This window comes from Trichophyton benhamiae, assembly GCF_000151125.1.
Source record: "Trichophyton benhamiae CBS 112371 chromosome Unknown Abenha-G-c-208f01.r1, whole genome shotgun sequence".
Lineage (NCBI taxonomy): Eukaryota > Fungi > Ascomycota > Eurotiomycetes > Onygenales > Arthrodermataceae > Trichophyton > Trichophyton benhamiae.
The window spans coordinates 478,477-504,933 of record NW_003315095.1 but is presented as its reverse complement, the minus strand read 5'-3'; the positions used below and the strand labels follow the sequence as shown (position 1 = coordinate 504,933).

At 48.5% G+C, this 26,457-nt stretch overlaps 6 protein-coding genes across 6 annotated transcripts; 2 read left to right on the top strand and 4 right to left on the bottom strand.

Moving 5' to 3' along the window:
- Positions 1 to 1,948: 1,948 nt before the first annotated feature.
- Positions 1,949 to 4,425, bottom strand: ARB_01437 (uncharacterized protein; the record flags this gene model as incomplete). The annotated part of the gene is made up of 2 exons (XM_003012431.1): positions 1,949 to 3,886; positions 3,961 to 4,425. 2 exons carry the CDS (start codon positions 4,423 to 4,425, stop codon positions 1,949 to 1,951), a joined length of 2,403 nt encoding a protein of 800 aa, XP_003012477.1.
- Positions 4,426 to 9,821: 5,396 nt separating this feature from the next.
- On the top strand, positions 9,822 to 11,353 carry ARB_01436 (uncharacterized protein; the record flags this gene model as incomplete). Its single annotated transcript, XM_003012430.1, has 4 exons — positions 9,822 to 10,000; positions 10,074 to 10,447; positions 10,533 to 10,881; positions 10,936 to 11,353. 4 exons carry the CDS (start codon positions 9,822 to 9,824, stop codon positions 11,351 to 11,353), a joined length of 1,320 nt encoding a protein of 439 aa, XP_003012476.1.
- A 1,224-nt stretch (positions 11,354 to 12,577) lies between these two features.
- On the top strand, positions 12,578 to 13,267 carry ARB_01435 (uncharacterized protein; the record flags this gene model as incomplete). The annotated part of the gene is made up of 1 exon (XM_003012429.1): positions 12,578 to 13,267. One exon carries the CDS (start codon positions 12,578 to 12,580, stop codon positions 13,265 to 13,267), a length of 690 nt encoding a protein of 229 aa, XP_003012475.1.
- Positions 13,268 to 13,658: 391 nt separating this feature from the next.
- ARB_01434 (autophagy protein Apg5, putative) lies at positions 13,659 to 14,708 on the bottom strand (the record flags this gene model as incomplete). Its single annotated transcript, XM_003012428.1, has 3 exons — positions 13,659 to 13,930; positions 14,094 to 14,529; positions 14,595 to 14,708. 3 exons carry the CDS (start codon positions 14,706 to 14,708, stop codon positions 13,659 to 13,661), a joined length of 822 nt encoding a protein of 273 aa, XP_003012474.1.
- A 598-nt stretch (positions 14,709 to 15,306) lies between these two features.
- Positions 15,307 to 15,639, bottom strand: ARB_01433 (uncharacterized protein; the record flags this gene model as incomplete). The annotated part of the gene is made up of 1 exon (XM_003012427.1): positions 15,307 to 15,639. The coding sequence occupies one exon, from the start codon at positions 15,637 to 15,639 to the stop codon at positions 15,307 to 15,309; it is 333 nt and encodes a 110-aa protein (XP_003012473.1).
- A 2,121-nt stretch (positions 15,640 to 17,760) lies between these two features.
- On the bottom strand, positions 17,761 to 19,454 carry ARB_01432 (uncharacterized protein; the record flags this gene model as incomplete). Its single annotated transcript, XM_003012426.1, has 3 exons — positions 17,761 to 17,849; positions 18,004 to 18,852; positions 18,974 to 19,454. The coding sequence occupies 3 exons, from the start codon at positions 19,452 to 19,454 to the stop codon at positions 17,761 to 17,763; spliced, it is 1,419 nt and encodes a 472-aa protein (XP_003012472.1).
- Between the last annotated feature and the right edge of the window lie 7,003 nt (positions 19,455 to 26,457).

Genomic DNA, 26,457 nt, shown 5'->3' with positions numbered 1-26,457 from the left:
GCAAAGCAAGGGGTCATATAGCTCTTGACTGGTATGCTGCCATAATTTGGCAATGCCATCGTTTTTCAAAGAATTAGGGTATCGATAATGTTTTCAAGGACGCAATATCAGAAACTTCACTGAAAAGAATTGATACAGGCGCCTTCATTCCTCGTGCAAAGCCACAAAGCATACAGAGGCCCGTTTTAATTGCATTTCTTGGGCTGGTCATTACAGCGCGCGAGAATCCGTGTTGAAGCGGGTCTAAACCACCAGAGGCGAGAAAGAGATGCTGCTCTCGTAGAGATCTCTTTATCTGCAGGCTGCAGTTTCTATTAACTCATCAATGGCCCTGTATTGGGACAATAGAGCCAAACAACAGGGTCGTATATGGCTTGAATACTGCGCTGATACGTGGCGGTTTAAACAAGAGGACCAAAGTAGTCAACTTCAGCATCTCCCTTCTAATCGCCGGAAGGTTCCTTTCCTTCTCTGGAAATCTTGATGGAATCGAATCATGCATTGTGGATTCGGTTCTGTTGCATTTATTGAAGTTTCTGTACTTTATGCGACGGCCAGCCCAGTAAGAAGGGTCACTAAACGCATGATATAAAGCAGGTACCAGAGGAAATCTGCGTCGAGATTAAAGCTGGAGAGAGTATAAGACCACGCTGGAGGATAGATACCCAACATAAGTATGTGGAGGCTGAATGTCCATTTAATATCCGTCTCAACCATACCATGATGTACCTCTGACGGTCGTTGTAACGAGGGTGCATTAAGAAACATCTCCCATGATCTTTTTACGACGCATCTTGGCCTCATTTCAAGAGCAACCAAGTCCGTGATATCAGAACCAGCTCGGCCGTGCCATTTTCAAGGATTCCGCATTCGTGGCAAAACCAGGCCCAAGATCGTGCCAAATCGTTAATCTCGGATCTAAATAAGCTGGCAGTGGACATATCGGTAGAAACGACGAGGAAAGCGACAGCTTGACTGGAATGCTGTAGCAAGCCCAGCCGGAAAAGGGGCCTTTTGCAACTATTACTGGTCCTGGGTGGTATCGAACTGCGTAGAGGCGGCACCAGCTAAAGCAAAACCGTAGCGTACAAGGTATATACCGGAGGAGAGACCGTGGCGGATAGACGTAGAGTAATCCCTTTGATTGTTCTGTGTATCAGCATGATTCCTGAAAACTGTTTCTCTTGCAGCACTCTGGAGCCGCCTGTCTTGCCATCAGCAGCAGGCTTAAGCCATCGCTAGGGGATGAGACGCTGTGCCAGGATTGCTCGCCATCCTGCATGCCAAAACGCATGAAACACATGATGCTTTCTTGGTAATGGAGATGCATTGCATGACACATATTCTTATCCATTAGTCAATCCTTGATTGCAGCAAGCGGATTTGGCCGTTGGCTAGGGTCCATTCAAGGATCAGCTGCGATCTCAACTCGATGAAAAGGAGCCCGGGCGTCAGCAAGATCGCCCCTTTTCACATGGAATGGAATGGAATATCCAGCGCCCTTCCCTGTAGCATGTCTGAGATGCTAGATTTTATCGATCATGCAAGTTCTTTAGATGCTGGTAGAGAGTTATATTATTTGGATTGATAAAATAACCGGAGAGCAAAAATGACACCGTTTGTGGATCCCCCCTAGGTGGTGGTGGATAAGGATGCATGGTATATAATATAATACTATAAGCTATTGTTGGGCTAGTCAGTGAGTTAACAGGAGCTGCCGTCAGGATATTCGTGGTATTATAGATGGATGAAATGCACCGGTCGATGCCTCAAAAAAAATTTTTAAACGTGAGCCCGCTATTAAAAAGGAAGTATGGCTAGAAGAATGGAATGGTAGAAACGACAAAGTGTGAAGGAAAGGAAATGAATTCCGTGTATAAAAAACAAAGGAGAACTCCGTATGTTGAACGCCGTCCAGTCCTGGTCATTGCATAGCCACATTCTCCGTCTATCGTTGGTATCTGGGAAGGGACTCCCCTGTCGCTATTGGTTGTCCGATGATGTCGTCTTCTGTAAGGACAGGGGCAGAGGGTAGGGGTTGATGGCGGATATCGCCGTTTTCAGAGGCCGGAGTGGTGGCCTGGCTGGGCCCACCGGTGGCTGACTCTGGTGCATCCGAGTCCGGCGGAGCGCTTCTCTCGTTGAGGAGTCGTTGCTTTTCTAGCTCTTGCTTGTCGTCTGAAGGGAGGGAAGTTGAGTGGGGCTGGTGGTAGTTGGGACGGGACGAGCTTTCAGCAGCGCTCTCAGACAGAAGATACGCGCCCGGATGTTGAAGGGCGGGAGATGATTCGTGGGCAGAGTAAGGGGTGATTGTATCGGGTGAAGGGGCGGAAGGAGGGTGAGGGTGCATATAAACAGAGGCAGAGTAGGTAGGAGTAGGGGTCTCGAAATACGAGAGGTCGCGGTGCTCTGAGAGGGCCGGTGCTGAAGCCAGAGCAAGTGTAGAGTTCGACGGGCCAGCTTCATCAGATGCTGGTGGCGCACTGGGTAGGAGCATTGCCTCCGCTCGGCGTAGCCGCGTTTTCTCATCAATGTCCTCTTCCGGTTGAGCCAGCGGAGGGTCTATAACGTACTGGTCCGGAGGCCGGGCATGCCATGGCTCTCGGTCTTCAGATCCAGCGTTATAACCATTATCCAAACTCCGGTTGCCTTGAGACCTGTCTGCAGAGTGAGTCTGTGGTGCCTGAGATTGCTGCTGTTGCTCGCGAACGGTCTCCGGTGTAGTCGGCTGAGTATGTTGATCTATATTTGAAGCCGGGTAGTCTTGACGAACACTTCCATCACTTGATGTTTGCTGCTGCTGCTGCTGCTGGCCTCTACCGCTATCCTTTGACCCAACGACAACCTCGAAGACGCAGACAATGACACTCTTGTCCCTTCGCACTTGGTCGGTGTCCAGTATGTTCCCCGTACAGCTGGAAGTAGTAGACGTCCCTCCTCTCGATGTCTCCACGGTGTTAAACCCACGGGGGGCAGCACAATAATTGTAACTATTGGAGGATGAGTTCATTATATTTAACCGCGGAAGGAAGCGGTCCTGGCCAGCCAGCTTTCCCCGTATATCCATAACCACTTCAACATAGTAGCGAAAACTGATCATTGCACCGGGGACGCGGGTTATCGTAGGAAAGCAGTCCTCGGGAATTCGAATCGATGTCTTTATATCTGCGGTCATGGTGTTGGGGTCTACTATTAGCGGGCAGAATATCTGCGACATGTCCTTTCGAAAGACACTGCAAGTTCTAGTCGCACCAAAGGAGAGGCCTCCCAGCCCTGTTCGTGATTTAGGATAGTAGTCTTCGTAAACCGGCCTTTTACCCTTGGCTGGAGTACCGATGGGAATAGCCGGGTACATGTCGATCCTTCCCTGACGATATAGCGTGACAATGATTCCATGAGGGCTTCGAATTGGTTTGGTATGATTGATCATAATTCTGAGTGGAAGAACATCGCCCGGCAAGCCTCCGCCGCGAAGAAGCTTGGTCGTGGCTGTTATGGTATCTGAATCTCTAGCGGTATTTGACTCGCTGATAATCTGGAAGCTCTGTGTGCTATTGCTAAGGTAGCTTGAAGTGCTCTGTTCACTCGGTACGGGACTCAACGGGGGCTTCGACTCGGACGTTTGCGAAGGCGATGGCTCAAGAGATGCCGGGCCTGCAGCACCGTTGAACCCTCGATCGCCAGAAGTAGATTTCTTTCTTGGTTTGGGCTTCGACCTTGCGGATATGGGTTCAAGAGTGATAACACGAGCTTTGGGAGCCGGGAGGGGAGCAATGTCGATTCTCTCGATGAGGATAAGTCGTTTATCGCAGGACATTGAAGGGGTAATGGTCGTCGGTCGTGTGAGAGTTGATGTGATCATGTACGATATCGTCCCGCGCTCGAACTACAAAAAAACACCGTTAGAAACTGACAGTAACCGAAATAAGGGAAGGAGGGGGGAAATTGGTCAAGACAGACGTTGATACTGCTGGGCAACGAATATGGAGGGAAGCAGAGCTCGAACCGAAACTTATAGATGCCCTCCTTCAGCCTTCCATCGCCGCACAGGACTACCTCGTCCTCGAACAGCGAGGTGAAGCCGTTGCCCAGATATTCGCCGTCTCTGCGCCCGCGTCCCGGTCCCAGGTAGCCCGACTCCTCTGCATGTTCACCAGGGCCAACCGTGTTCTTGAAGACCTTCGCGTAGCCATGTAGACAGACAACCAGATGCGTTATCCGGACAGGCTTCACCACGGTCAACACTACCGCACCCTTGACGATCTCTCCAGGGTGGTACGACTTCCACGGATCATCTGGCTGTACGTAGAACTCCGAAATGTTGCGATTGCGGTTTCCAAAGCGGCTGGTCAGTTTCGACAGGATAGACCGGTGTCTTGTTGGCGGGACAGTCGAGGAGTCGATGGCATTTGTATCGAGGGCCATGACAAGCCCCGACGCCCGCTCCAGAGAAGGGGAAACGGGCCTACAGTCGTCGTCGTTCTAATTTTTCTCTCTCTCTCTCTCTCTCTGTTTTTCTATCCGTTTTTTTTTTCCTGTTCTTTTCCTTGCCCTCGCAGAGGGGAGAGAGGATGAAGTGTTGGCCGTTCAGGTCGTTCAGGTCGTTCCCTCCATAGGCCTGCCTGCTGAGGTTGCGCGAGTTCGGCTCGAAGGATGACGATCCGGCTTCTCTTCCTGCTGAGCCCGACGCTCTGATTATCTCTTCTCCTTTTTCCTTCCGTCCTTTGTATACGGCTGTTCCCCCCTTTTGAGATACCTTGGTATTCCCGATGGGCACGCGAGACGGCGACGGTTCGGGATGGGAGGTGCGAGTCGAGGGCGGGAGACGAGGAAAACTTGGGGAGGGTTTGTTCAGACGACGGACAGTCGAGTGTAGTATTTAGGGGTGGCGTGGAGTCGCGGGTGGCTAGATGCTGGTTTCGAGGCGGTTAAACAGGAGGATGCCTGGTCTTATAGTTCCCGGGATGCGGATTTTTCTTTTGGCGTGTTCTAAACTACTGCAGAAGAAGCGACGGCAAGGGAGGCGAAGCTTCTTTTACTCCGTACTCGTGTCGGTGTTTCTGATGTAGCACTCTTGAGGCGTAACGGAGTAAGGGGAAGGGAGCTGGCGTTCAGCCTTGGTGCAGAGAGCAGAGAGATAAGCTAGAGGATGAAGATCAAGGTGATAGAGAAGACGGTCAAGAGGAAGAAGAGGGAGAGGGAGAGGGGCAAGAAAAGAGAGAGAGAGAGAGAGACAGCTGGCAGTAGGACGAGGCCGCAGCAGACTACTTAGCATCCGCTCTTATTAATTAAAAAGGGACATGCATCAAAAAGCTTGACATCTGCGAAGATTACTTGGACCCCTTCTTCTCCATCAAAGGAGGAGAAACTCTGGCCGGCTCGTATTAGTAATTCCACTCATTCTTCGAAGGTAGCTGTTTTACTCCTGAGCGGACGAACAAGTCCTCGGATTAGTCGGAGGCTTCGGGGGCTTGTCTGAATGGCTCAAAGATCTGGCCGATAACTAGCTAGGCAGCAGCAGAAGCGGCACAGGCAGCCAGACCATCAGATAGCAGGATCCAGTGAGGAGGAGAATATACCGCAAGGGAGCAGTGTCAACACGACCGGCTAATAATGCGGTCAGGGCATCTCTGCTGAATGCGGATGCGACTCTGGACCAAGACGCAATGGCGGGTCAAGGCGAGGTGATAAGACGGCGTTCAACCGCTAAACCGGGTTGGAAAAATGCTTCGAAAAAGCTTGCCTGCTTCCGCCCAATGAGCGGAGGAGCAAGATGGGGTTCATGTGCATGAGATGACATCTTGGAGGCCGTCCTGTGTGATGCCTCAGTTTCTTTCTCAACCGCCCTGCAACGTCCTGTTCTCAAGTGTAAACAGCTCGCTACTTGCGGTGCATGTAACTGGACAACTTGTTCCCGGCCTGGTCGACAGCCAGCGTTTCACCCTTGCAGCATAGCATGATGCTTTCTCCACCTCCCTCTTGCTTTTTGCCTGCTATCCATCCACACACCACATGCACCCAGATCCAACTACACTGTTGAGAGGTGTGAGTACAGAGAGAGAGTGTGTGTGTGTGTGCGCCAGAACCATACCATGTTGCGCAGGCCTGCCCAAGCAAGAATGCCTCCACACAACAGGGGAAGCGCAAACCCATGCCCCCGCGACCACTCCGTGCTCGACCAGTTATTGGATCGCTTAACACGAGATCACATTTGCTGTAGAAGTCTGTTTGTTGGCCCAAAAGGTCGCTGCGTCTTTTGTTTTGTTTTTCCTTGTATCTGGCTTCCATCCGTCCCTAGGCCAAAGCCTAAAACGGAGGAATTACTTAGCGGCCTTCGCCTGTGGCCAGCAAACCACAGCACCCTGACTGCCCACCCGGTCGCTTGTTATGTACCTAGGTCTGCCCACTCGCGTCTTCCCAGGGTTCAGCATGAGGTGACTTTGTGAGTCAGTGAGCACCACTCCATACCACTAGCAAGGCAACTAGCCAGCTAGTCTGTCTGCTGGCTGGCCGGCCGGCCTGCCTGTCTGCCCGCGCGGTACCTGGTCAAACGCGGGTCAAGTGCCATCCTGCCCGTTTGGCGCTGGTCTCGCATGCACCCACTTGTCAGCTCACCCCGTCCAGGGGCTTGTCCAGAGCACTCACCGGCATTCTACCGGCTCATTCTCTGGCAGCCTGCACCCGCTCGCTGCCTGCTGCCTGCTCGCCGTCGAACGCGAGGTTGAAGCGAGGTTGAAACGACGTTGAGATTGACGTTGCGAAGCCGACGTCGAAGTAGCCGAGAAAAAAGGCTTGCTCACGTGCCAAGAGTTGCTTGTTTTGGCGATGGATCTCTCCACACGAGCTTGTCTCCCGCTTCTTGATATCAAGAGGGACCGTCCGGACGGCGGGCGAGGTGCAGCGGACGGGCAGGCGAGAGGCTCTGGGAGATCGATCGTCCGCCGGGGGAGCTTGTTGGTGTGGATAGGCGCTGGGATGGCTCGGCTGTGTGTCACAGTGGCGTGAGACGAGGACGGCTGGCCTGGGAGCAGCCAAAGCCAACGGAGCTCGAGGCGGCCATGCTCTCAGATTGGCCATGCACGGTGCCAGAGGAAAGGGTTTCTCGGTAAGGTAAGGCGTGCGAGTGGCAAGGTGGTAAGCACCTTTAGCGAGCTACCGGGCTGGCTAACCAGTCGTCAACCAGGCTACCAAAGACTGAGAACTGCAGGTGCCAGACAACTACGCACCTCTCACCAGCCTGGACTCTGGCCGATTCCCTCTCGCGGGACAGAATGCCGTCACAGCCTGGTTCCAGTCGTGTGCTTATCTAGCTTCGTCTTCAAGCCAAACTTTGGGTCAGACTGCTGGTTTCAACACAGCTTTCTTTGTCCCGCCCAGGCCAGGGGAATATCAAGAAAACTGCGGATACTCCGTCCTGCCTCTTGCATCCACCTGCTACCAGTTACGGAGTACTTGGGATAACAATCCCACACCGCACCTTAAACTTAGTATGCTTATTCCCCGGCCAACTACTTGTCCAGCGTGCTGGCGGAAAATTCCAAACACTACTCTACTTCACGTCGGGGCCCAAAAGCCAGGGCAGCAAGAGTTTCTTTTCTTTCTACGTCTCAGAGGCCCAGTCATCTCAGATATCATGGCATATAACTAGAGTTCATATGCGAGTGTTCAATATTGGTGCCCATATATTGCCGTATTGATTGAAAGACCCATACGGAAGATTCCCCCAGCACGGTGATTTAGCCTAATTATCCCTGCAATGCGATCATCTAACCCACAGTTCCTCCAACACCTGGTGATAACGCTTCACACCATGTTGTCTCCAGCAGGCCATCCCCTGTCGTCGCCTCCTCTCTTAAGCTCAGTCACATAATATATGTTTTTCTGGGCAAGATTCCTTGCACATATGATGGATAGTGGCTTGCCCTCTTGTCTCCACCAGAAACGGCGTTGGACGAGGATATCAGGACCCATTTCCTGGTGGTCCTCTATCGGAATGAAAATCTGTAAATAATCATCGTATGTCAGTCCGTTGTCAGCATCGCACGGTATACTTGGCTGCAAGAATCCCAGTCATCACTTTTTTGCCAATTTCCCCACGGCCGGATGCGGTGTGTTCAATGGAAACGCAGGTTAAACACCCGAAATGCCTCAGTCTTGCAAGGGGTTCCCACTTCCATGACATGCATACAACTTGTCAACTTGCCGCCCCTTGACCGAGAATACTATGGAGCAGGACTTCATGGATAAGATATGTGCCATGTTAAACCCGAAGGTTGAACATCGTCTATCACTTCCTCCCCCGAGCCAGCCAGAGCCATTCCGGACACCTCGGCATTACCCTTGTTGACACCACAACGCAGCTACCCAAGATGCAAACAGCGAACAGCGCATCTCTGGCCTCTAGGATACGGTTACCCAGCCACTCGCCCATCAAATCAGGCAACGAGCCGTTCATGGCGAGCCATTTAACATAAAACCTCCGGCTACGCTATCGGAACTTGAAGATACGTCCAACTGAAAATGCCCTTTCGGGCACTAAGCATGGTCCCCTTATCCTTTATAATTCCTCTACGCCGGCTGCTTTTGCCTAGGTGCCTGTTACCTAGCGAGGGGCACTGCCCTTTGTTACACGACCGCCAATCTTTATTCCCGCCTGGCCGCATACCCCTGGGCCGGCTTCCTGGAGTAACCCCGATAAGACTTGGGATATATATGAAACTCCCGCCGCCTTTGTACTTCTATGCTCGTGAAGGGAACATCCATTTCTTGGCTTCTAGGTCATCTCGTTTGCCTAGGTAGTACATGATTACTTGTGGCCCTTTCTACCTTGAATGTGTTTGAGGGACTGAGTATTATCTTGGGATATAAAATATGCCAATACCCGTCGCAGCACAGAAGTGGCCGCATGACAAGGCATACATATATTATGTACAGTGTTTCGCTCCACCCATGTACTCATTTGAGAGTATCTTACACAGTCTCCTGTTCTTCTCTTCTATCGCCACCCTTTTCCCGAATTCCCAGGCAAGCTACAGGTACAACTAAAAGCTGTTTATTCATTGCTCAATGGAGAATGCAATATGCAGCTGCCCCGTCTAGCTGAAGTTCATGCTTTCTTGCATAAAAAATTAGACTGGTTGGGTTCACAACGGCAGTCGATGCCGCGAATATGCATCGCGCCATCATCTCTCAGCGAATAGATGAGCTTGAAACATGCGACTGAAATCTCATGATTTTCCTCATTTTAATATATAATGTGCGATGCAGCATAGTGAATACTCGATACAATAGCTAAATGTGTTTAGCTCTGTTTTCTGTTTGTGTGTCACCCAGGCTCACGGTTCCCATGTCTCCAGGTGAATATTCCCCGCCTCCTACTCAACAGGATAGAGCGTTTACCGGCATAGATGGGCCAGAATACACAGGCTCTTTGTCGGTCATGTCTACGGCGGTTAACCGTTTGAATCATCGTATGAAATACTTCTATAGTAGATCAACGATATGTACACTTATGTATCTTTACCACCCTGCATTATACAATTGTCGGGTTACAAATTGGCAAACTTTCCGATGAGTCGCGTCACTTGGTGACATCAAATATCTAATCTTGTTGGTTACGGTAAGACAGGAAACGGCATAGTTCCCTTGCTCAGATCTCTCCACCATTTTACCTATATATTATAGAAGATAATTATATTTCCAGAATCGAGATTATCAATCTTCATACTCTACTGAAAAGAGAAATATACCCCAACTATTCCTTTATCCCATTCACAGCACGTCATCAATACAATTTCCGGTTAAACTAGTATTGAACAGTTATGAAGCTCGAAGAAGCGTCCAAGATCCTGAAGAATGGCCAGGCCCAGGTGCACGAGTCAACGGTATCCTTCGAGGATCGTGAGGGAAGCTTAGAAGCGGTTTCGGGCACTCCTCCCAATGGAGGACGCAATGCCTGGTTGCAGGTTATGGGTGCCTGTGTTCTTACACAAAATACATGGTAAGGCAACTTTCTCCTGTATAACTAGACCACTTCATTGTCTGGAAACAATTAGCTAATGCTTGTTATCCAGGGGTCTTGTAATGGCTCATGGAGCGTTCCAAGCAAGCTATTCTCAGACTGTCCTTCCTACTACATCACAATCAGCCCTTTCATGGATTGGCTCAGTTCAAGCATTTTTCATCTTGTTTGTTGGAATTTTCTCCAGCAAGGCAGTCGGCTCTAGTCACTTCCGTCATGTTACAGGGACTGGGTTGATAATACAACTTCTAGGTCTTGTCATGACCTCCATTAGCACGAAGTACTACCAGTTTTTCCTGTCTGAAGGAGTGTGTGTAGGCATTGGGTCTGGTTTGTTGTTTGCTCCCGGGATTACCATTGCAACCTCCTACTTTTCAACAAAACGTCCGTTGGCTATTGCAGTTGCCACTTCTGGGGCGGCTATAGGTGTGTCAAGTCTACCCTTGACATATATAACTCCACTAAACAATAACGCTAACTTAGAACTTAGGTGGGATTGTTTTCCCAATAGTAAGCTACTGGCTTATTGTTGCTGTCGGCTTTCCATGGGCAGTGCGGATAATCACATCCCTTGTGCTCCTGGCATCGGGCTCGACTCTCTATACTCTCCAACCATATCATGCTTCAATTCCTCAAAAAATAGGACCATTCATTAGCCTTGGTGGGTTCAGAGATGCCAGTTACTGTACCTTTGTGATTGGAGCCATTCTAGGACTCGTTGGTGGCTTTGTTCCATTCTTCTACATCCCGGTATATGGCCTTTCGCTGGGGCTGAGGACCGAGCTGGCCAGCTACTTCGTAAGTGCAATGAATATGGCAGCTTTGATAGGAGGCTTCAGCCTAACTGTTTTAGCTTCAAGGTCAGTATAGTATGTGCATATCTAAATAAGTAACAGATTTACTGATGTCAATAGGCTTGGAAATCTGAACACGGCCGTCTTGTTTACAAACGTCTCTGGGATAGTCTTGATTTCTCTAATACTCGCGGTAGATCCAGTGGGAGTCATTATAGGATCATTATTCTATGCCCTGGTAGCAGGTTATCAGCTAGTACTCCTATTCGCAGCCATGGCATCTATAACTGTCGACTCCAGCCCAAGATGTAGCCAGGGCCGGGCCGCCCTTATCCTTGGTTCCCTTGGCGCCTTGCTCGGTACTCCTGTCGCCGGCGGCATTTTATTCAAGCAGGACAGCAATGCACATTCCATGAACCCTAGGGACTGGAACTTTACCTTGACCTTACTCTTTTCCGCGGCGCTTATTTTCCTTTGTGGTGTGTTCATGACTGTCACCCGTGTTCTCAAAAGTGGCTTCCGGTGGGAGAAAATTTGAGGAGTATAATACAGACCAAGTAGTGTGTTTTGAATTTTATGAGATATATACCGATGGGGATCTGTATCCATCCTCCGCTCCGATATTGCCATCTATCCTTTCCCCCCTTATTGCCTCCGGCATGCTCATGAGTTCCAAGATTCTTGCGTGGTTAAGCCTTGATCATCACGATATCCCATTTATCGTTTTCTCTCAAGTGAGACTTTGAAACAAGCCATTTGCCGATGATGAAAGATTACCTATTTCAATTATAGTATCTTTTTCTTTTACCAGATGTACGTAACTCAGGTCATTTCGGGGTAGCAAAAAATCTTCTGTTCCTGAGTAAACGGAAGTTTCTCTGCACTTGTCCCGGCGACCCAGTGTATTCGTACGGTTGATTTAAGCTATTTTTAGCACGAGCCAATCTATGGTCCTATGCAATACGGAACCTGGTTGAATCAGGGCTGCTGTAACCACGAGGCATCTGTTATCCAGGAAACGGATTGTGTGTAGTCACACTACATAGTTTCCATTGATTAAGGCTTCGGGGGGTATTGTTGGCGTTTGTTTGGTGATCCGGCGGATTTAACTGCGTATAAGCCATGGATATGTATCAACGGCTTCCCCTGAGCAGGTAAAAGTGAACCACCAGTAGTCATTCTAATGTGGAATAAAAGCAATAGAAGCCCAAAAAAAAGCTTAAGCAAGGGATATCTCCAGCCGTAAACTAGCCGGCCAGCAACGAGATAGCCCTCATCAGAGTGGTAGACGCCCTCGAGTAATCCGTGAGTGCAGGCCGCATGCTCGTCGTCCCTTATTCACGTGATGTATGTGGCGGTGCAGGCTGCTGGGTGTGGCGTCGGATTACTAACAGCCCGGCCGCGGTTGGCTTTCCGAGATCTTCCGCTGGAAAAGTCACCCCACAAGTTCAGCATCATCCATCGTCGTCACTATCACAACATCCATGACCGATGCTCTTCTCTTTGCTGCGGGACAGGCCAGCCTACAATTCAATATCGACAAACAGACCAAAGTGCTGCAGGCGCCTTTTGGACTGTGGTACATGCATGAGCTAGACGCGACGATCTTTGCTCTCTTTTCCTTGTGATCCAGCAACTCCCTACAGAAAAATTTATATCACATACGCCACACGAGCAGAGTGACTGAATACAGCATCGCCAATAGAACAACTCGGCTGTCGATATCAGGCCGAAAGACAGTTGTACACGCGTGTTCGCAGCCATGACGACCAACAGGCCCTTTTTAGCCAACTTTCTCGCCGCCTTCAGGGCGCAAACCGCATATAAGACAGCGCCTTCGAAACCCCCTTCCCCAGGCCCGTCGTCATCACACATCGGTTCTTCGTACTCTCCGCCATCCTCCTCTTCAAATACCACCGGAGCTCGAACAATAGCAAGCAAAGCTACGGCAAATCCAGCTCCTTCGAATCCACAACAACCGAATACCAACTCTATTGCTGCCGCAGCGGCCGCATCGTCAACATCAAACCACTTCTCCTCCCATCACCACTCCCATCATCATCATCATACCCATGCTCATACCCATACTCATTCGCATACTCCATCTCCTTCATCCCGAGCCCCAATAAGCTCTACCAGCCATACTAGTTCCTCGGCAGCTGCTCAGACATCCGCAGTTTCCAATTCCACGACGTCTCCAATACCAGTTCCAACACCTTCATCTTCAACCTCTGCAGTCCCGTTTTCGTCATATGATAGGAATAGACGAGGAAGCGATAGCAGTAGTGGTAGTGGAGGGTTTAGGGATGCTCTAGGACCAGAGAAGTGGTATATTGGGGGTCGAACAACAAGTGGAGAGGAACGACTATATCAACTCGGAATGGTGACCAAGGGTGGTGGTAGGCTAGGAGGTGGAATGCGTGTGGGCAGCGTTGACCAACTAAGCCTTTGACATAAGCTGGGGAAGTACAGAACACCTTGGCCTTGATTCAACAAAAGTTGACAGCCCAAAGTTTTGTTTCCACTGCCATGAACCAATTCTCGTTCTTTTTATGAAGCTTGGGCGTTGTACGTTCCTGGAGTTTTTTTTATCTTTGTGTTTTACATTAACTATCATTGTAAAAACATTATTGGCGGGCATTCTTGGGTGCAGTATAGAATTTGATCCTTCATCTCTTCAGCCTCATTCTCTCAGCATGTACAAAGTTAGCATAAAATGCTCCAGTTTGTGTGTAACTATATACCCTTCGTTGACTTTCTATGACATTACTATCTATCAATTTCCTAGGCTAACAGCTCTAAAAATAAACATATGGCGTCTAATCATAACCCAGGGCGTCCTTTCATCCATGCATCCAGACTACAATATTTAGCCATCCATCAGCATATGCTGCACACCGTGCCATTTCTTCCAGCGGTGCACTCATTGGTACTGCGGCTCCATGTAATATTGGTGTAGCCATATTTGTATCCTTATCGTCTGGGAACAAGCTAGGAACTACAGAATGAAGAGCGGTTCCAATCGTTTGAATTTGCTTCTCAGTTCCCGCCGACACTGTAGAGATTTTTGGTGGAAATTGGGATTGAACGACCTTAATAGATGGCTTCTCGGACCCTGGTGCAACGGGCAGATAGATTCGCAGCGGTACGTTGCGGAATGGAGTCGATATGTTTGGTAAGAGTGTGTTGTTAACTCGGTGAAAGGTTTGAAAAGAGTCTTGAACATGTTAGAGATATATCATGTTGAGAAACCATAAATAGGCAGGTGGTATACATACGTTCTTGTATGGACGTCCAAAGGTTATTTGAGTCTTCTCTTGAAAGTGTCATAATGCTCTTCCCTGTACCGTTGCGAACAAAATCCGCCTCCTTGACACTATTCATAAAGAAGTCATGCATAACCCTCCCCTGCTCGTCAAGACCAACAAGTTCCTGATCAGGCCAGTCTTGAAAATGTAACGTTAGTTTCCAAGGAAGGGTTTCCCGACATGGATACCTTCTATCCTTATCATCACCTTGCTCTGGTGCTGGCTCTGTGCTGGCGTATAGATCGTATAGCAAGCCAACGGGGTAATGCCATTTCAGCGGAAGCCCTTCAAATGAGAACCAGCCTTGATATGGGTATACGGGATCAGAGCCAATAAGGTAGGGTTTGAAGAAGTCGAGTAGCCTGGGTAATAGAAATGGTAGGTATGAAAGACGAGGAAATGATATCTATATTTCTTGTCAGTGTGAAGAAACATTATCAGAGGGTATATCAGGTGTGATATATAATTTACAAAATAAGGATCGGCCTTGTCGAACACTCTGCATTCCGACTTTGACAGATTTATCTGTAGTGGCAGGCAGCCTTCCCAGATCTGTTGCTTGATAGTTTGTGAGGCTGCAGCCATGAGGTCCAAGATCTATACTGCCCCTCTACAAGAGGTGCAGCCAGTTAAGTTGTATGCTCTCAGGGTGTAGGATACAGCACGTTGTAAAGCAAATAACGGCCGTGAGGGTCATAGTCTATTAGTAAAAGTCACTGCCGAGATGTAAATGTCGGTTTCAAACTGATGCAGTGCTTGATATATTTGTTTGCTCAAGGTTCCAGACACATCCTGGCACGTGACCAGTATCTGACGGGAGCCCTGCGTTGTTCTCTGCAAGACACCGGTAACAATGACAGCATAATGTACAGCGTGTAGACTGTTAAAACGAAGTATCAATAGCCAGTTTAATCTCCATATTATAGATGCCTGGGCATATGTTTACTGTCGAGTCAAGTATAGAAACGTCAACGTCAGTACCAACCAATAGCAAGCCGTTCATTAGTTATCATTTCAGAGAATGATTGTGAACATGGAATAGATGAACGGAATACAATTCTATACACCTCAACATCAATAAACCCGTCTTGTAAAACTAAGAGACTGTAAATATACAAAATCGCCCCATCTCTAGCTCTAGTTTCCACTCAGCCACGCATGACACACAAGACGCTTAGAATGGCTATTGGAACATCAAATCGTCAGCATCAAATAAGAATAATGTGAAAGTTAAAACTAATAACGGCCAGGGGATAGGAAAGAGACGTACGTTGTCCTCGGGAGCAATCGATCTATCCCAGTAGCTTCCAATGACAGGAATGTTCATGAGGATATCTTCTCGGATTCGCGGAACATCTCCAAGGAAGAAGATGGCGAAGATGCCAGCTGCGGCGCCCATGGTAGTTGCCATCGGCATCCTATGGATTAGGACAGATATGTTAGCGGATCCAAGTCCAATGGCTGTAGCGGCTTCTGTTCTCCCACCACCTGCCTCAAGACAGTAGCGCGCCTCCATTCACATCGAGAGCCACTCGACTTACATTCTCATGACCTGGGTAGTGGTGAATCCAGCAATTTTGGTTGGGACGGTGTATCTATATGACGGAACCGCGATAATTAGTCCTCCTGATCCTTCGTTTCGGTGTCCAATTTTGTGATTAATGGCTATCGTCTAACGACTCACTTGGGCGCAAATGGGGATCGGTAGGAGCCAAATGGCCCAGAACGAGGTGCTTGGGATGCCTATTTGATCGCGTTAGTGAGACGGGATCAGTGAAAATGACTCGATAGTTGGCAGTGCCAAAAAGGGCAGAGGGATGTTGAGAGGGAGATTGGGTATGAATTGCCTAACAGCCAACAGTTCGGCAGAGCAGATTCAAGATAAGGGCAAATCGTAAGGCTGAATGGATCATAATTGACCGACTTACCATTGTATATGGATAGGGAATGTCTGCGACGTCGATAGAGACAGCAATTCAATCGAATCGACGTTCGTCTCTCTAACTTCCGTTTTCTTCCATGGTAGGCGGTTTCGCGTGCTGAGTAATCATTTAATCACGTGTATATGCTTAGTCATTATGGCCTTTTGAAGTTGAGATATAGTTATCGGTAGAGATAGCCAAAAGATAAGAACTAAATTATAACTAACGGTTCCGAGTATAAAGAGAGTTGGGAGAAGATAGTTTCATTCAAAACAGTCTATACAGTGAATAGGGCTTACAAATTGGGTTCCCGAAGTCATCAAAAGCCTAGTTTTAAGGAAAGGCTGAACAAAGATGCAGGAGCAAACAACAGATAAGAAAAGACATACAATTTCGTAACTGCAGTCGCATTGCATCATAAGACCGAAGCAAACGCAAACGAACACATGGCCGAAGATTCGCAACCAGGAGAGGCAAAAATATGTACGAAGTGGCTGCAGCGAGAAGGGCGAGAGAGCTAATTAGTCTCCGCCTACTTACTCGCTGACAATCCTTCCTTATGTAAATAACGTGCGAGGTATGTCAGGACCCATTTCAAATTTATCTTCCGCTCCATCCCATCATTCCGTCTAGCACCGAGTAAGTGCGGGCAAAGGCCGAAAGTGTCGCTAAATGTTGGGTATCGAATAGCCGTCTATTGTCGGATCGCCTCAGGGTATGGAAACCACACGCAGGCAAGGGTATAGTCATAGAACGCAGAATGCATGTAGCAAACATTATTGTCAACAGTTTATCAAGCGGCAAAACATTTAGCGCGAGGAGAGCATTTAACAAGGAAGCATAGCAGGCAAGGCGGTCAAGTCCAGGAACGGAAGAAAAGCATTGCAGACAAACAGGCCAGCCAGCAACGAGCGTCTTGAAAGAGGATAAATTGGACAAATTATGATATAACAGTGATGATTTTCTTTTCTTTTCTCTCCCCCAGGAACCAAAAAAAAAAAAAAAAAAGAAGCCCAAATGTAATATATCAATCGCGAGCCGCCCACCGTGTATGTAAAGAGCGAATGAAAGCAAGACAATAAACAAACAACAAATACGACTCGCATTATCCCCAAAACGAAAGAAAAGTCTTTCGTTTCTATGCCAAACAGTGCTTTCCACCGATGAAATGAGCTTTTTTTTCTCTCTCCCTCTTCCGCCGATTTTTCTCCAAAAGGAAAAGAAATGAAACTAAGAAAAGGGGAAAAGTACAGATCAGGGGAAGAAAACACGTATTAAGACATATTTTCCAGACGAAGGAAAATAGGGGAATAATTCAAATAAGCCAAAGGGGGAAGTGTAATAAAAAAAAAAAAAAAAAACAATAAAAAAGGTTTTATAAAGGGGAAAAAAATCCTCGTCTAATGATCTCACCGATGTATGCAGCAGGTAATAACGAAAATAGGGAGAGTGTAAGCAGGAAACGGAAAGGAATGAACGACAAACTCCTTACTTGGACAAGATCGCAAAAGGAAAGACCGTTGCAAAGCAGATATCCCACAGAGAGGAAAAGAGAGAGTAAGAAAGAGAAAAACAAATAAATGCTCCACCCGAGTCTATAATGCTGGTTTCCATTTGCTTCAATTTTGATGGCGATGTATGATTTCCTGTCGAGTATCCGGACCGTGCCCCGCACGGGCGCTCGACCACTGATTGGCTGTATGAGACGGAATGTATTAAGGAGGAAGGTCGAGATCAAAGGGAAACGAAAAATTGTAAGGGATTAATAAGAGAAACTCGTTCACAATTCGGCCGTCACAGAACTCTAGGTAAAGAAGTGGTGTTGAGATAGGCTTGGAGTCGCTTTCATCGTCCGTTATTGTCTAGCAGGTTGAACAGTTCCTGTTAATGTCGTGTTAGCCTGGAATTCCATATTGTCATTTTGTTTGGTAGATGAGTGTGTACGAAGCGGTACATACCATCACCGCTTAAGCTGGTGGATGCAAGGTAAAGACCGTTCAAACCACCATTTTCCTGCTGTCCGGCAGTGGTGGCAGGATAGTACTTGCGATCAGCATCGACATGTGCATGCATTCCGTCATTAACTGGTGTCATGGACGTAGGGTAGACTGGCGGGCCGGGCATGTAGTTCTCATGCGAACCCGGCTGAAGGACAGACCAGTCAATGTTCTGCTGCGGCTGCTGAGGATGAGAGTGCTGTGGTGGTGGATGTTGGGGAGGAGCCTGTTTGTTATCGGAAGTATTCTTAGCATCGATCGGAGGAAGAGCAATACTGGTCGACTGGCCAACAGAGTCAGTTCCAGACTGCGTATGGAACGACGAAGAGTTGTGTTTGGGCTCAGCCATCCAGGTTTTCTGATGCTGCTGCTGATGCGGAGGGTACTGGGCAGTAGTAGTGCCGGCGGGAATCTGGTCCAAGGGGCCACGGGCCAAACCGCTACTACCACTCTGTACCGCTGGCGCATGAGAAGGCATAGGATAACTGAATGGCTGATGTTCTGCGAAGCGGGGTTGATGGCCAGGAGCCATTGTAACCCCATGCCCGCTCGCGGGCGCTTCCCCAAACGTAGTACCACCAATACCATTGGGAAGTGAGATGGGGTTACTAACATCACCCTGATTCACCGGTTTAGGCACAACCCCCGCTGCCTGAGCCTTCTTGAGATGAGCATGAGGGTGAGACAAGTGACTGATTCCGGTAGGATTGCCTCGTCGGAGAGAGCATTTCTGGAAATGACGCTTGAGGATATCGCTTCGAGAGAACGTGTCTTTGCAGAGAACACACATGTAGGGGCGATCACCAGTGTCTATAGATCAGGTTAGAATATAAAGTATTTGTGGTTGTTAGGGGGTAAAAGAGCGTGACCAAAAAGAAAATATTGGAATGGGAATGGAAAGGGAAGAGTCTGGTTATATTTATCGACTTACGGCGCAACAGATGTCGCTTTAGATGCTTTGCGTGAAGATATGTTTTGTTGCAGTGTGGGCAAGGAAATTTGCCATCAGCATCCTTAGCTGGAATAGCGGTACCCTTGGCAGTCCCGTTTACACCATTGGTGATAGCTGCACGTCCTGGAACGCTAGGAAGGATACCTCGTCGACCCTGAGAGCCAACAACCTGAGTTCGTGGTGCATCCTTGGGAGGATAGGCGGCGGCTGAAGCAGACATTCCATCAGGTGCCGCCCACATTGGGCCTTTATCCTCAGCTCCGGTGAAAGGAGCGCCGGGCATACCATACTCGTGCCGTCTATCTCGTGGCGGAGCAGGTGCAATTGGCTGGGGATAGGCTTGAGCGCCAGTTGTTGGTGGCAAGAGGCCATGTGAAGGAAACTGCTGCTGCTGCGGCTGCTGGTGCTGGCCCAAGAACGAGGCCGGTGGTAGACTGTTCACGGGAGCATGTGTCGCCATTGGCGCGGTTGAGGCAGCATAGACGTCATGAGTAGAAGTAACGGGATACCTGGGCATATCATTTCGAAATGGTTGCCCCAGATATGACGGCATTGGAGAGTGAGACTGGGGATGTTGCAGAGGAGGGAGTGTGTGCGGCTGCGGAATCTGGTAAGGTGAGTGAGCCTGATACTGGTGAAGATGTGACAATATCGGAGGCCCCTGTGGAGGAATGGAGGCTGACGCCGGCCGCGAAGCCTGCGTTCGAATATTCTGATCCATGACAAGCGTGGATGGACTGTGGGCAGATGATCAATGGCCGTTATAAGCAGTAGTAACAGGTTTTATGCTATCTCCCAGCAATCATTGATTGATTTCTCCTCTGAGCGCGAGAGAGGAAAAGGCGGTGTCAATATCGACCGGCAGAATTGGAAATCCTGAAGATGAAGAGACCCCTGAAGCGCGCGTTAGCCGAATTGTTCTTCGTTCTCTTTTTTCTTTCCTTTTTTTCCATTTTCTTCTTCTTATTATTCTCTTCAGCGACTCCTTCAGCCTTGACTAACCTGTAAGGACAGTGATGATGGATTGGGTTGTTGTCACAGAAGTTGAGGTTCGGTGGTGATGAGAGCTAGTTGAGTGTAGAGCTATGAAGAAGATCGATGGTGAGCGCCCTGTTGCAGATGCGAGGTTCTGTATCCACAACGGAAAACGAGAGCAGAGAGAGCGAGGTGAGTGTGTGTAAGAAGAGATGGTCAAGGGACGGTTTGGTCTTTTCTCGAAGGAATGAAAAGAAACGAAGAAAGAAGAAAGTCAGGAATGGAGACCAACGAAGAGGGTCCAGGAGGGGTAGAAGTAAGTAAGGGCGTTCAGGAACAAAAGGGAAAAAACTGGAGAGGTCGTAAGTTTAGGCTTGAAGAAAAATTTAAGAGGAGCAAGAGAAGAAGAAGTTAGAGTGACGATGATGCTATAATGCCGGATAGGTGGGCATCAGCAATTCTTTTTTTTTTTTTTTTTTTTTTTTTTTTTTTTTTTTCCCTTTCCGGGATAACTTCCTGGGACGACTTTTTTAGCCTTCTCCAAGTCTCTTTTTTTTCTCTTTCTTTTCTTTTTCTCTCTTTTTTGCTCCTCTTCCTTTTTTTCCCTTCAACATGACTTCCCAAGAGCGTGGAAAGATGATGCTCCGTATCCACCAGGCAGGCAAGGGTGGGTCTTCCTCCATCCAGAGAGATATCAGAGATAGATATAAGTTATTTTTTTTATATATCTGGCACTCTGGCACTCATAGGAGAGGGAGTCGACCTAGGTGTAAAAGAGAAGAGATGAGAGAGAAAGAGAGGGATTGTAAGGATAGTAATAGACAGGGCTGAGGCGAAGGCCGGACGGCGAAAACATGACGATAGATACCACGCCTCCGAAAGAGGTTCCCTGGTTCGAGTGTTGCTTTTTCTGCGCGTGGCGAAGGGTACAGATCGGGTTCAAGGGAAGAAAAACAATGGTTGGTGGTAGGTTACGTATGGCATGAAGGTGCTATCCTGACCTCGCTCCTCTGCCTCTTCATCTCGTCTCTTTTTGGTTTTCTGGGGTTGTAGGGCAGAAAGGCAAGGAAATCTGGTTGCTGGTTGCTGGTAACGACAGGGGAGCCAGCAGCTTATGGATCCGCCACATACGTCGAACCGTTGGAAGTGGCTTGCAGCAGTCTCGACAAAGGGAAGCAGCTATAAAAAAGTAGACTTACCAAGGCAGCAAAGTAGATGGCCAAAAGATCGCGATGCCAACGGAGAGGCTTGGGGCCCTGGGGACGAAGCGAGTTCCCGAGGTCTTAGGGGGTGGAGGGGGGGTTCCTGGTCGAGGACTGGAGCAGGCAACACTGCGCTGGAGCCGAAACAACACCGCAATTGCGACTGGTGAACGCGGACAGCGGGCGGCAAGAGCAGGCAGCGAAACGTCTGAAGCTGAGGAGAGAACGACACGCAGACGGACCGCAGTTGCTGGGAGTTGCTTGAGGAGAGACGAAGGTGAAGTCGTCGGGGTTGGAGGTGAAGAAAAGTCGACGCGTTGAAAATAACAACAGCAGAAAGAGAGAAGGAAAAAGTAAAAATAAAAAGGGCGGAAGAAGTCCCGAGGCGGGCGTGGGCTTAAAGCGGCGGTGCGTGGGTGGCAGTGGTACTTCCGTTTTAGCGGTGAGACCCGTGCCGCCCTAAGTACCTCGTCTCCTGTCTTTGATATCGTGATCTCTGTTATTATTATTGTTACTTACTTTTGCGCGTACCGAGTATATATCACGGACAATAATAAACAGCAGCAGCAGCCGCAGACATGACGATACATGACGATAGCAGAGGCATGTCCAGCAAGTTGACTGATATACCCGACGATGAAACGGGGGCGTGGGAGGGAAGCTGCCCAGGCTCCAGACAGCCGCCCAGCGCAACCTCCGACTGCCAGCTACACGGAAAGACATGACGAGCAAGGAGCACAAGGAGCACAAGGAGGTGCTGTCATGTACCGCCCGGATTGTCCGATAAGGCGAACAACAGCTAGCTCGTTGTAACCCAAAGCAGAGGGGTAGAAAAAAAAAAAAAACAAAGGGGGGAGAGGGAGAGCCCCCCCCCTGCGAGAGGCCAAAAAGAAAAAAGAAAAACAGGGAGGAAGAAGAAACGAAAAGACCTCAGAGATCCCTGACCCCGGCTTGGATCTGCGAATGGGATTGCTGCCTGCAACCGCCAGAAACAGCTCACACCCTCACGAGTCACCACATGGCCGAGTTATGCTGTCAGGTTCTCCTTACGTGTTGCCAGAGACTTGCTCAAGAAACTCGCTTTTTTCTTTCTTTTTCTGGTTTTTGATACCCGATTATTATTGTTGTTGAGAGCACTTTCTTCGGTCTTCTCCTTTTGGCTTTTACACCCTTTCACCCGGGCGTGGTCACTAGGGAGATAATAATATGCGTGTTGCATGCTCGACCGTCTGTGTCAAGAAGACATATTCATTTTTCATACCTGCACTAATCTCGGAGCTTGCAGAACAAGTGGCCTTTCAAGGTCTCGTTTCTGCTTGAAAACCCCCGAAACGTGCATTTTTAATGTGAACCCTGCATGAGATTGCTATAGTAAACGACCATTTTGGGGTGCCCTGGGCGGAAGGGGTATTATGGCTTGCACCGTCACATACCGTGGAAGGGTTGATTGCTACCTTCCATCGTATTGTCGTGAACGTGCTCTCCTCAATGACTGATGAGCAGTCAACCAGCGATCTCCATGGAAATCAATTAAACAGGTATTGCTGGGCTTTTAATATTATTATTGTCGTTATTACAACAACCCTTACGATGTAATAGAAAACTGTCCAGGAATGATTACTTATTCTGGCCTATCCCTGGTAATTGAGAAAGCAGCTGTAACGAAACATGTTGACTGATGGCCCGAATGACTAGGTCAGGGCATGGTCCTGCACAGCATACAGGGGCCGCAGAGCTTCGGAGACCGCCTTCAGCGATTGATCAATTGGGGGGATTATTTGTATGTCATCGAGCTGTCATGGCAGGAGAAGCAGATACATAGGCAGGAGTTTTATTATTGTCGAAAGTCATAGGTGGAGAGAGACGCGGTTAACGCTCCTGGCTGTTTGGTTCGGATAACGCTTCCCTTGCGGAGAACTACGGAGTCACATCCCCATTCGATGCATCCAGGATCAGGCCATAAGGAACATGCAAAAACAGGGTCACCAAGAAAAAGAGAAGCAAGAAAGCAAGACATCCACGGGAGAAAAAAAGAAAGAACGAACGAAATGGAAGAAAAGGAATTCCCTCCAACGAATTGAAATATGACTTCACACGCTATAGGAACAGTGCTAACAAATAGAATGAAGCGTTGACAAGTGAAGCAGCAACACAGCATAGCAACTATTTAGTGCAGACACTCCTTATCCACAAGCGGAAACCCGGAAAAAGCAATGCAGCAGACCACGGACCCTTGCTCGAGCTGGAGGCCATCGAAGCCTCATGGAAGGAGCATCGAATCACACTAACCACTCCTACTAAGATCCTGAGCGAAGAATTCGTGGTTTTCTGCCGGGTTGTCTGATCTAACAGCGGCATGATAGCTCAGATGGCAATGGCGCCATCAATATATTTCCCATTATTATCAATCCTATTTTTTCGTCATCGGTTAGACGGCACAAGGCGAATTAATTGAGTTCGTTTCTGCTCAGAAACGAGGAAACGGGACAGTCATTCGGGTAGTAAAGTCGGCATCTACGCATCCATCCATCCATTCAACTTTGGAATTACCAACTCCCTTCGTGAACGAAAGCGATAAGAATTCGTTGGTATCTCTTTCAGGGCAAGTGTCAGCTATCAAAGACACATAAGCTCCTATACAACACATACAAACTGCTTATCTTTGTGTATTATCTCTCGCTGTGCTCCGTACCCAGCAAACAACGTTAGGTGCATCCCCACTGATTCCCAACGTTGCGGAAACCATCTTAAGCTTAAACAGACGCTGGTGGATGGGTGGAGGGAGGGTACATAGACGTACATTATTGCGACATACTTACTTACACAGAGCGGGATGAACGGTCATCGCCCTTTTCGGGCCTTTTCTGCAAACAAGATGAACATGCTGCTGATGGAGTCTGGAGGATGTGGACTCAAAAAAGAAGAATGGAGCTGCGGTTTAAGCAATCGCCGCCTCTTGGGTTCGACTTCTTGTACGTGCGTCAGTGGGCTCTGCGCCTCCGGAACCTAAAGAACGTGCGCTCATCGAACTCACCAAGCAGTCAAGCTGGGTTCGATATCAACAGAAGCGTAAATACGAAGCATGATCCGTCCGTCAAAACTGAGCGACACACTACTCGACCGAATAACAACTATAACACCGATGACGAGCGAAAGAGTAACTATGCCAGATATGTAAGTACCCTGTGAGTGACATTTGCCATAAAGCCAAAATAGATTAATGGTCCTGCTGAACGTGAAAAGTTGCAGACTGCTATTTCTGTCCCAACCTGAAACGAAAAGGAGATACGAGAACGAAGGAACACCATGCTTCACCCTTCACGAAAATCGATAGTTCAGATCGTGATAGCATTCCGAACCACTCAGCTCAAAGATTCACCCATTCGTCCACCTTCCCTTCCCTTCACCCGCTCTCGTATACACGTTGGATGAACGATATTCCGGGGTTGTCGTTTAAGGGGGTGGACACTAGCAAGCCTAAAAGAATCACTTCCGTCTCTCCGGCCCTCCTTTCTCAGCATCACTTTCGTCCTGCAGCTTCTCAACTGAGTTTTCCTGCACAGACACCAACTAGACGATTACGCCAGTTCTCATCATACTGGATAAGTAATTAAATCATAATTAAAACCCGACGAAATAAGAGCGTCTCGAAACGAAAAAAAGCCGAAAATTCACCCAAGGAAAACGCTGCCAAGACTTGACGTTCTGAAGGTGGGCTTACATAAAGCGCGCTAGTGCTCGTTTAGGCTGCATACCTCGGTGAACTTTCCTGATTTGGCAGCCTTCGCACGCTGGTTGCAAAAACTCATATCAAGTTTGAAAAGACCAGCAGCTGGCGAATAACTACCCACGATGTACGATGATGTGATGAGATGGCGCAGCTGGCGACCCGATGTTACTCCGTGACCTTACTTATGTGGTTTTCTCCTGCCGCTGTATCATGATTAGCCGTGCTTATCTGGCATAATCTGGCATGCTAGCTCGCTCTTTTCCTTTCCCACCTCCCGTGCGAGAAAGCCGATACCAGATCTACGTGCTGCCAATCCAGGAGAGACATAGTATTATACTCCCCAAGATTATCATGTGCTGAAGGACTCTATTATAACAGGCGTGACCCCCCGGGTTAGCCAAACAAGAAGCCGGAAGTTTCAAGGGCTGGCTCAATGGTTTGCAAAGCCTCCTGGTTGGAGTCAGGAACACTCCATACCGCTTACATGTGGTGGCGCCACGAGCACTATATGGCTTGCTAACGAAAGAGCTGGGGAAAAGGCGAAAGGGAAAAAGGAATGACGAGAAAGCCCGCCAACTTCTCTCCTAGTACTAGTTCGTTCGGGGTACTACGGACAGTCCGAACACAGGCTTCATGGTACTCCGTACAGAGCAGCATATCGCTGGTCGTAGGAGAGATAAAAGGATGTGCTGCCAAAGGGCGTCACGTTGTCTAATTAATTTTTCAGACTAAAAAAGCTTCAAACCATCATGTTGCTCCGCTCAATCTCCGAAAACAAAAAGCACTTTCTGGACGGGGAATATTAAACGCCAACCAACCTAAATTTTCTCATGCCTGGTTCACCTTCTTTTCCCAAGACGGATCAAAGCGTAGGGTTCATACATATTCCACCCAACTCGGGTTTGACTTTTTCTTTCTTATCAATCTTGATGGTCGAGGGAAAATCGAACGAGTTGGCCAGGAGCGAATGAAAATCCGAGAAATTTCCCTTGACAGGCCCGGGGTTTTAGCAAACCCAGCCGAAACTGCTAAGAGACATCCCCCATCCCCCCCTCTCCAAGGGTGAGCTGCTGGTGACGTATATTCACAACTCCAGAAACACTTCTCTGGCTTGGTTTATGCTGCTCGGCCTTGCTCCGGGAGGCTTTTGCGAAGTCTCCTTCGACATGCATAAAATGTACACGTGATTGGGGGATAGCCCATGCTTCGTCTCTCAATCAACAGATACGTGATTATTGCCACACAAAAAGAAGCCTTTATTTTTATTTTTTTTAAACTAATGGATCAGCACGATGCTGATAAAACGATAACAAAATCAATGATGTCCTTCTTCCGCCATCACCCAACAACGATGGCTTCTTGTGGCTTGAGAAGGAGAGGGAGACGAAGAGATAGGGTCGAATGACGTTTCGACCTTGAACAACTAGTGAATTGGGCGATACTTGAGTCAGTCAGTTCGTCTGAGCGGATTTTCGAAAAGCCAAAAACGACAGTTTGGTCGGCGATCAAATTGATCAAGATCTCAAGAGAGTGATGATGTGGCTTCTCCCCAACTG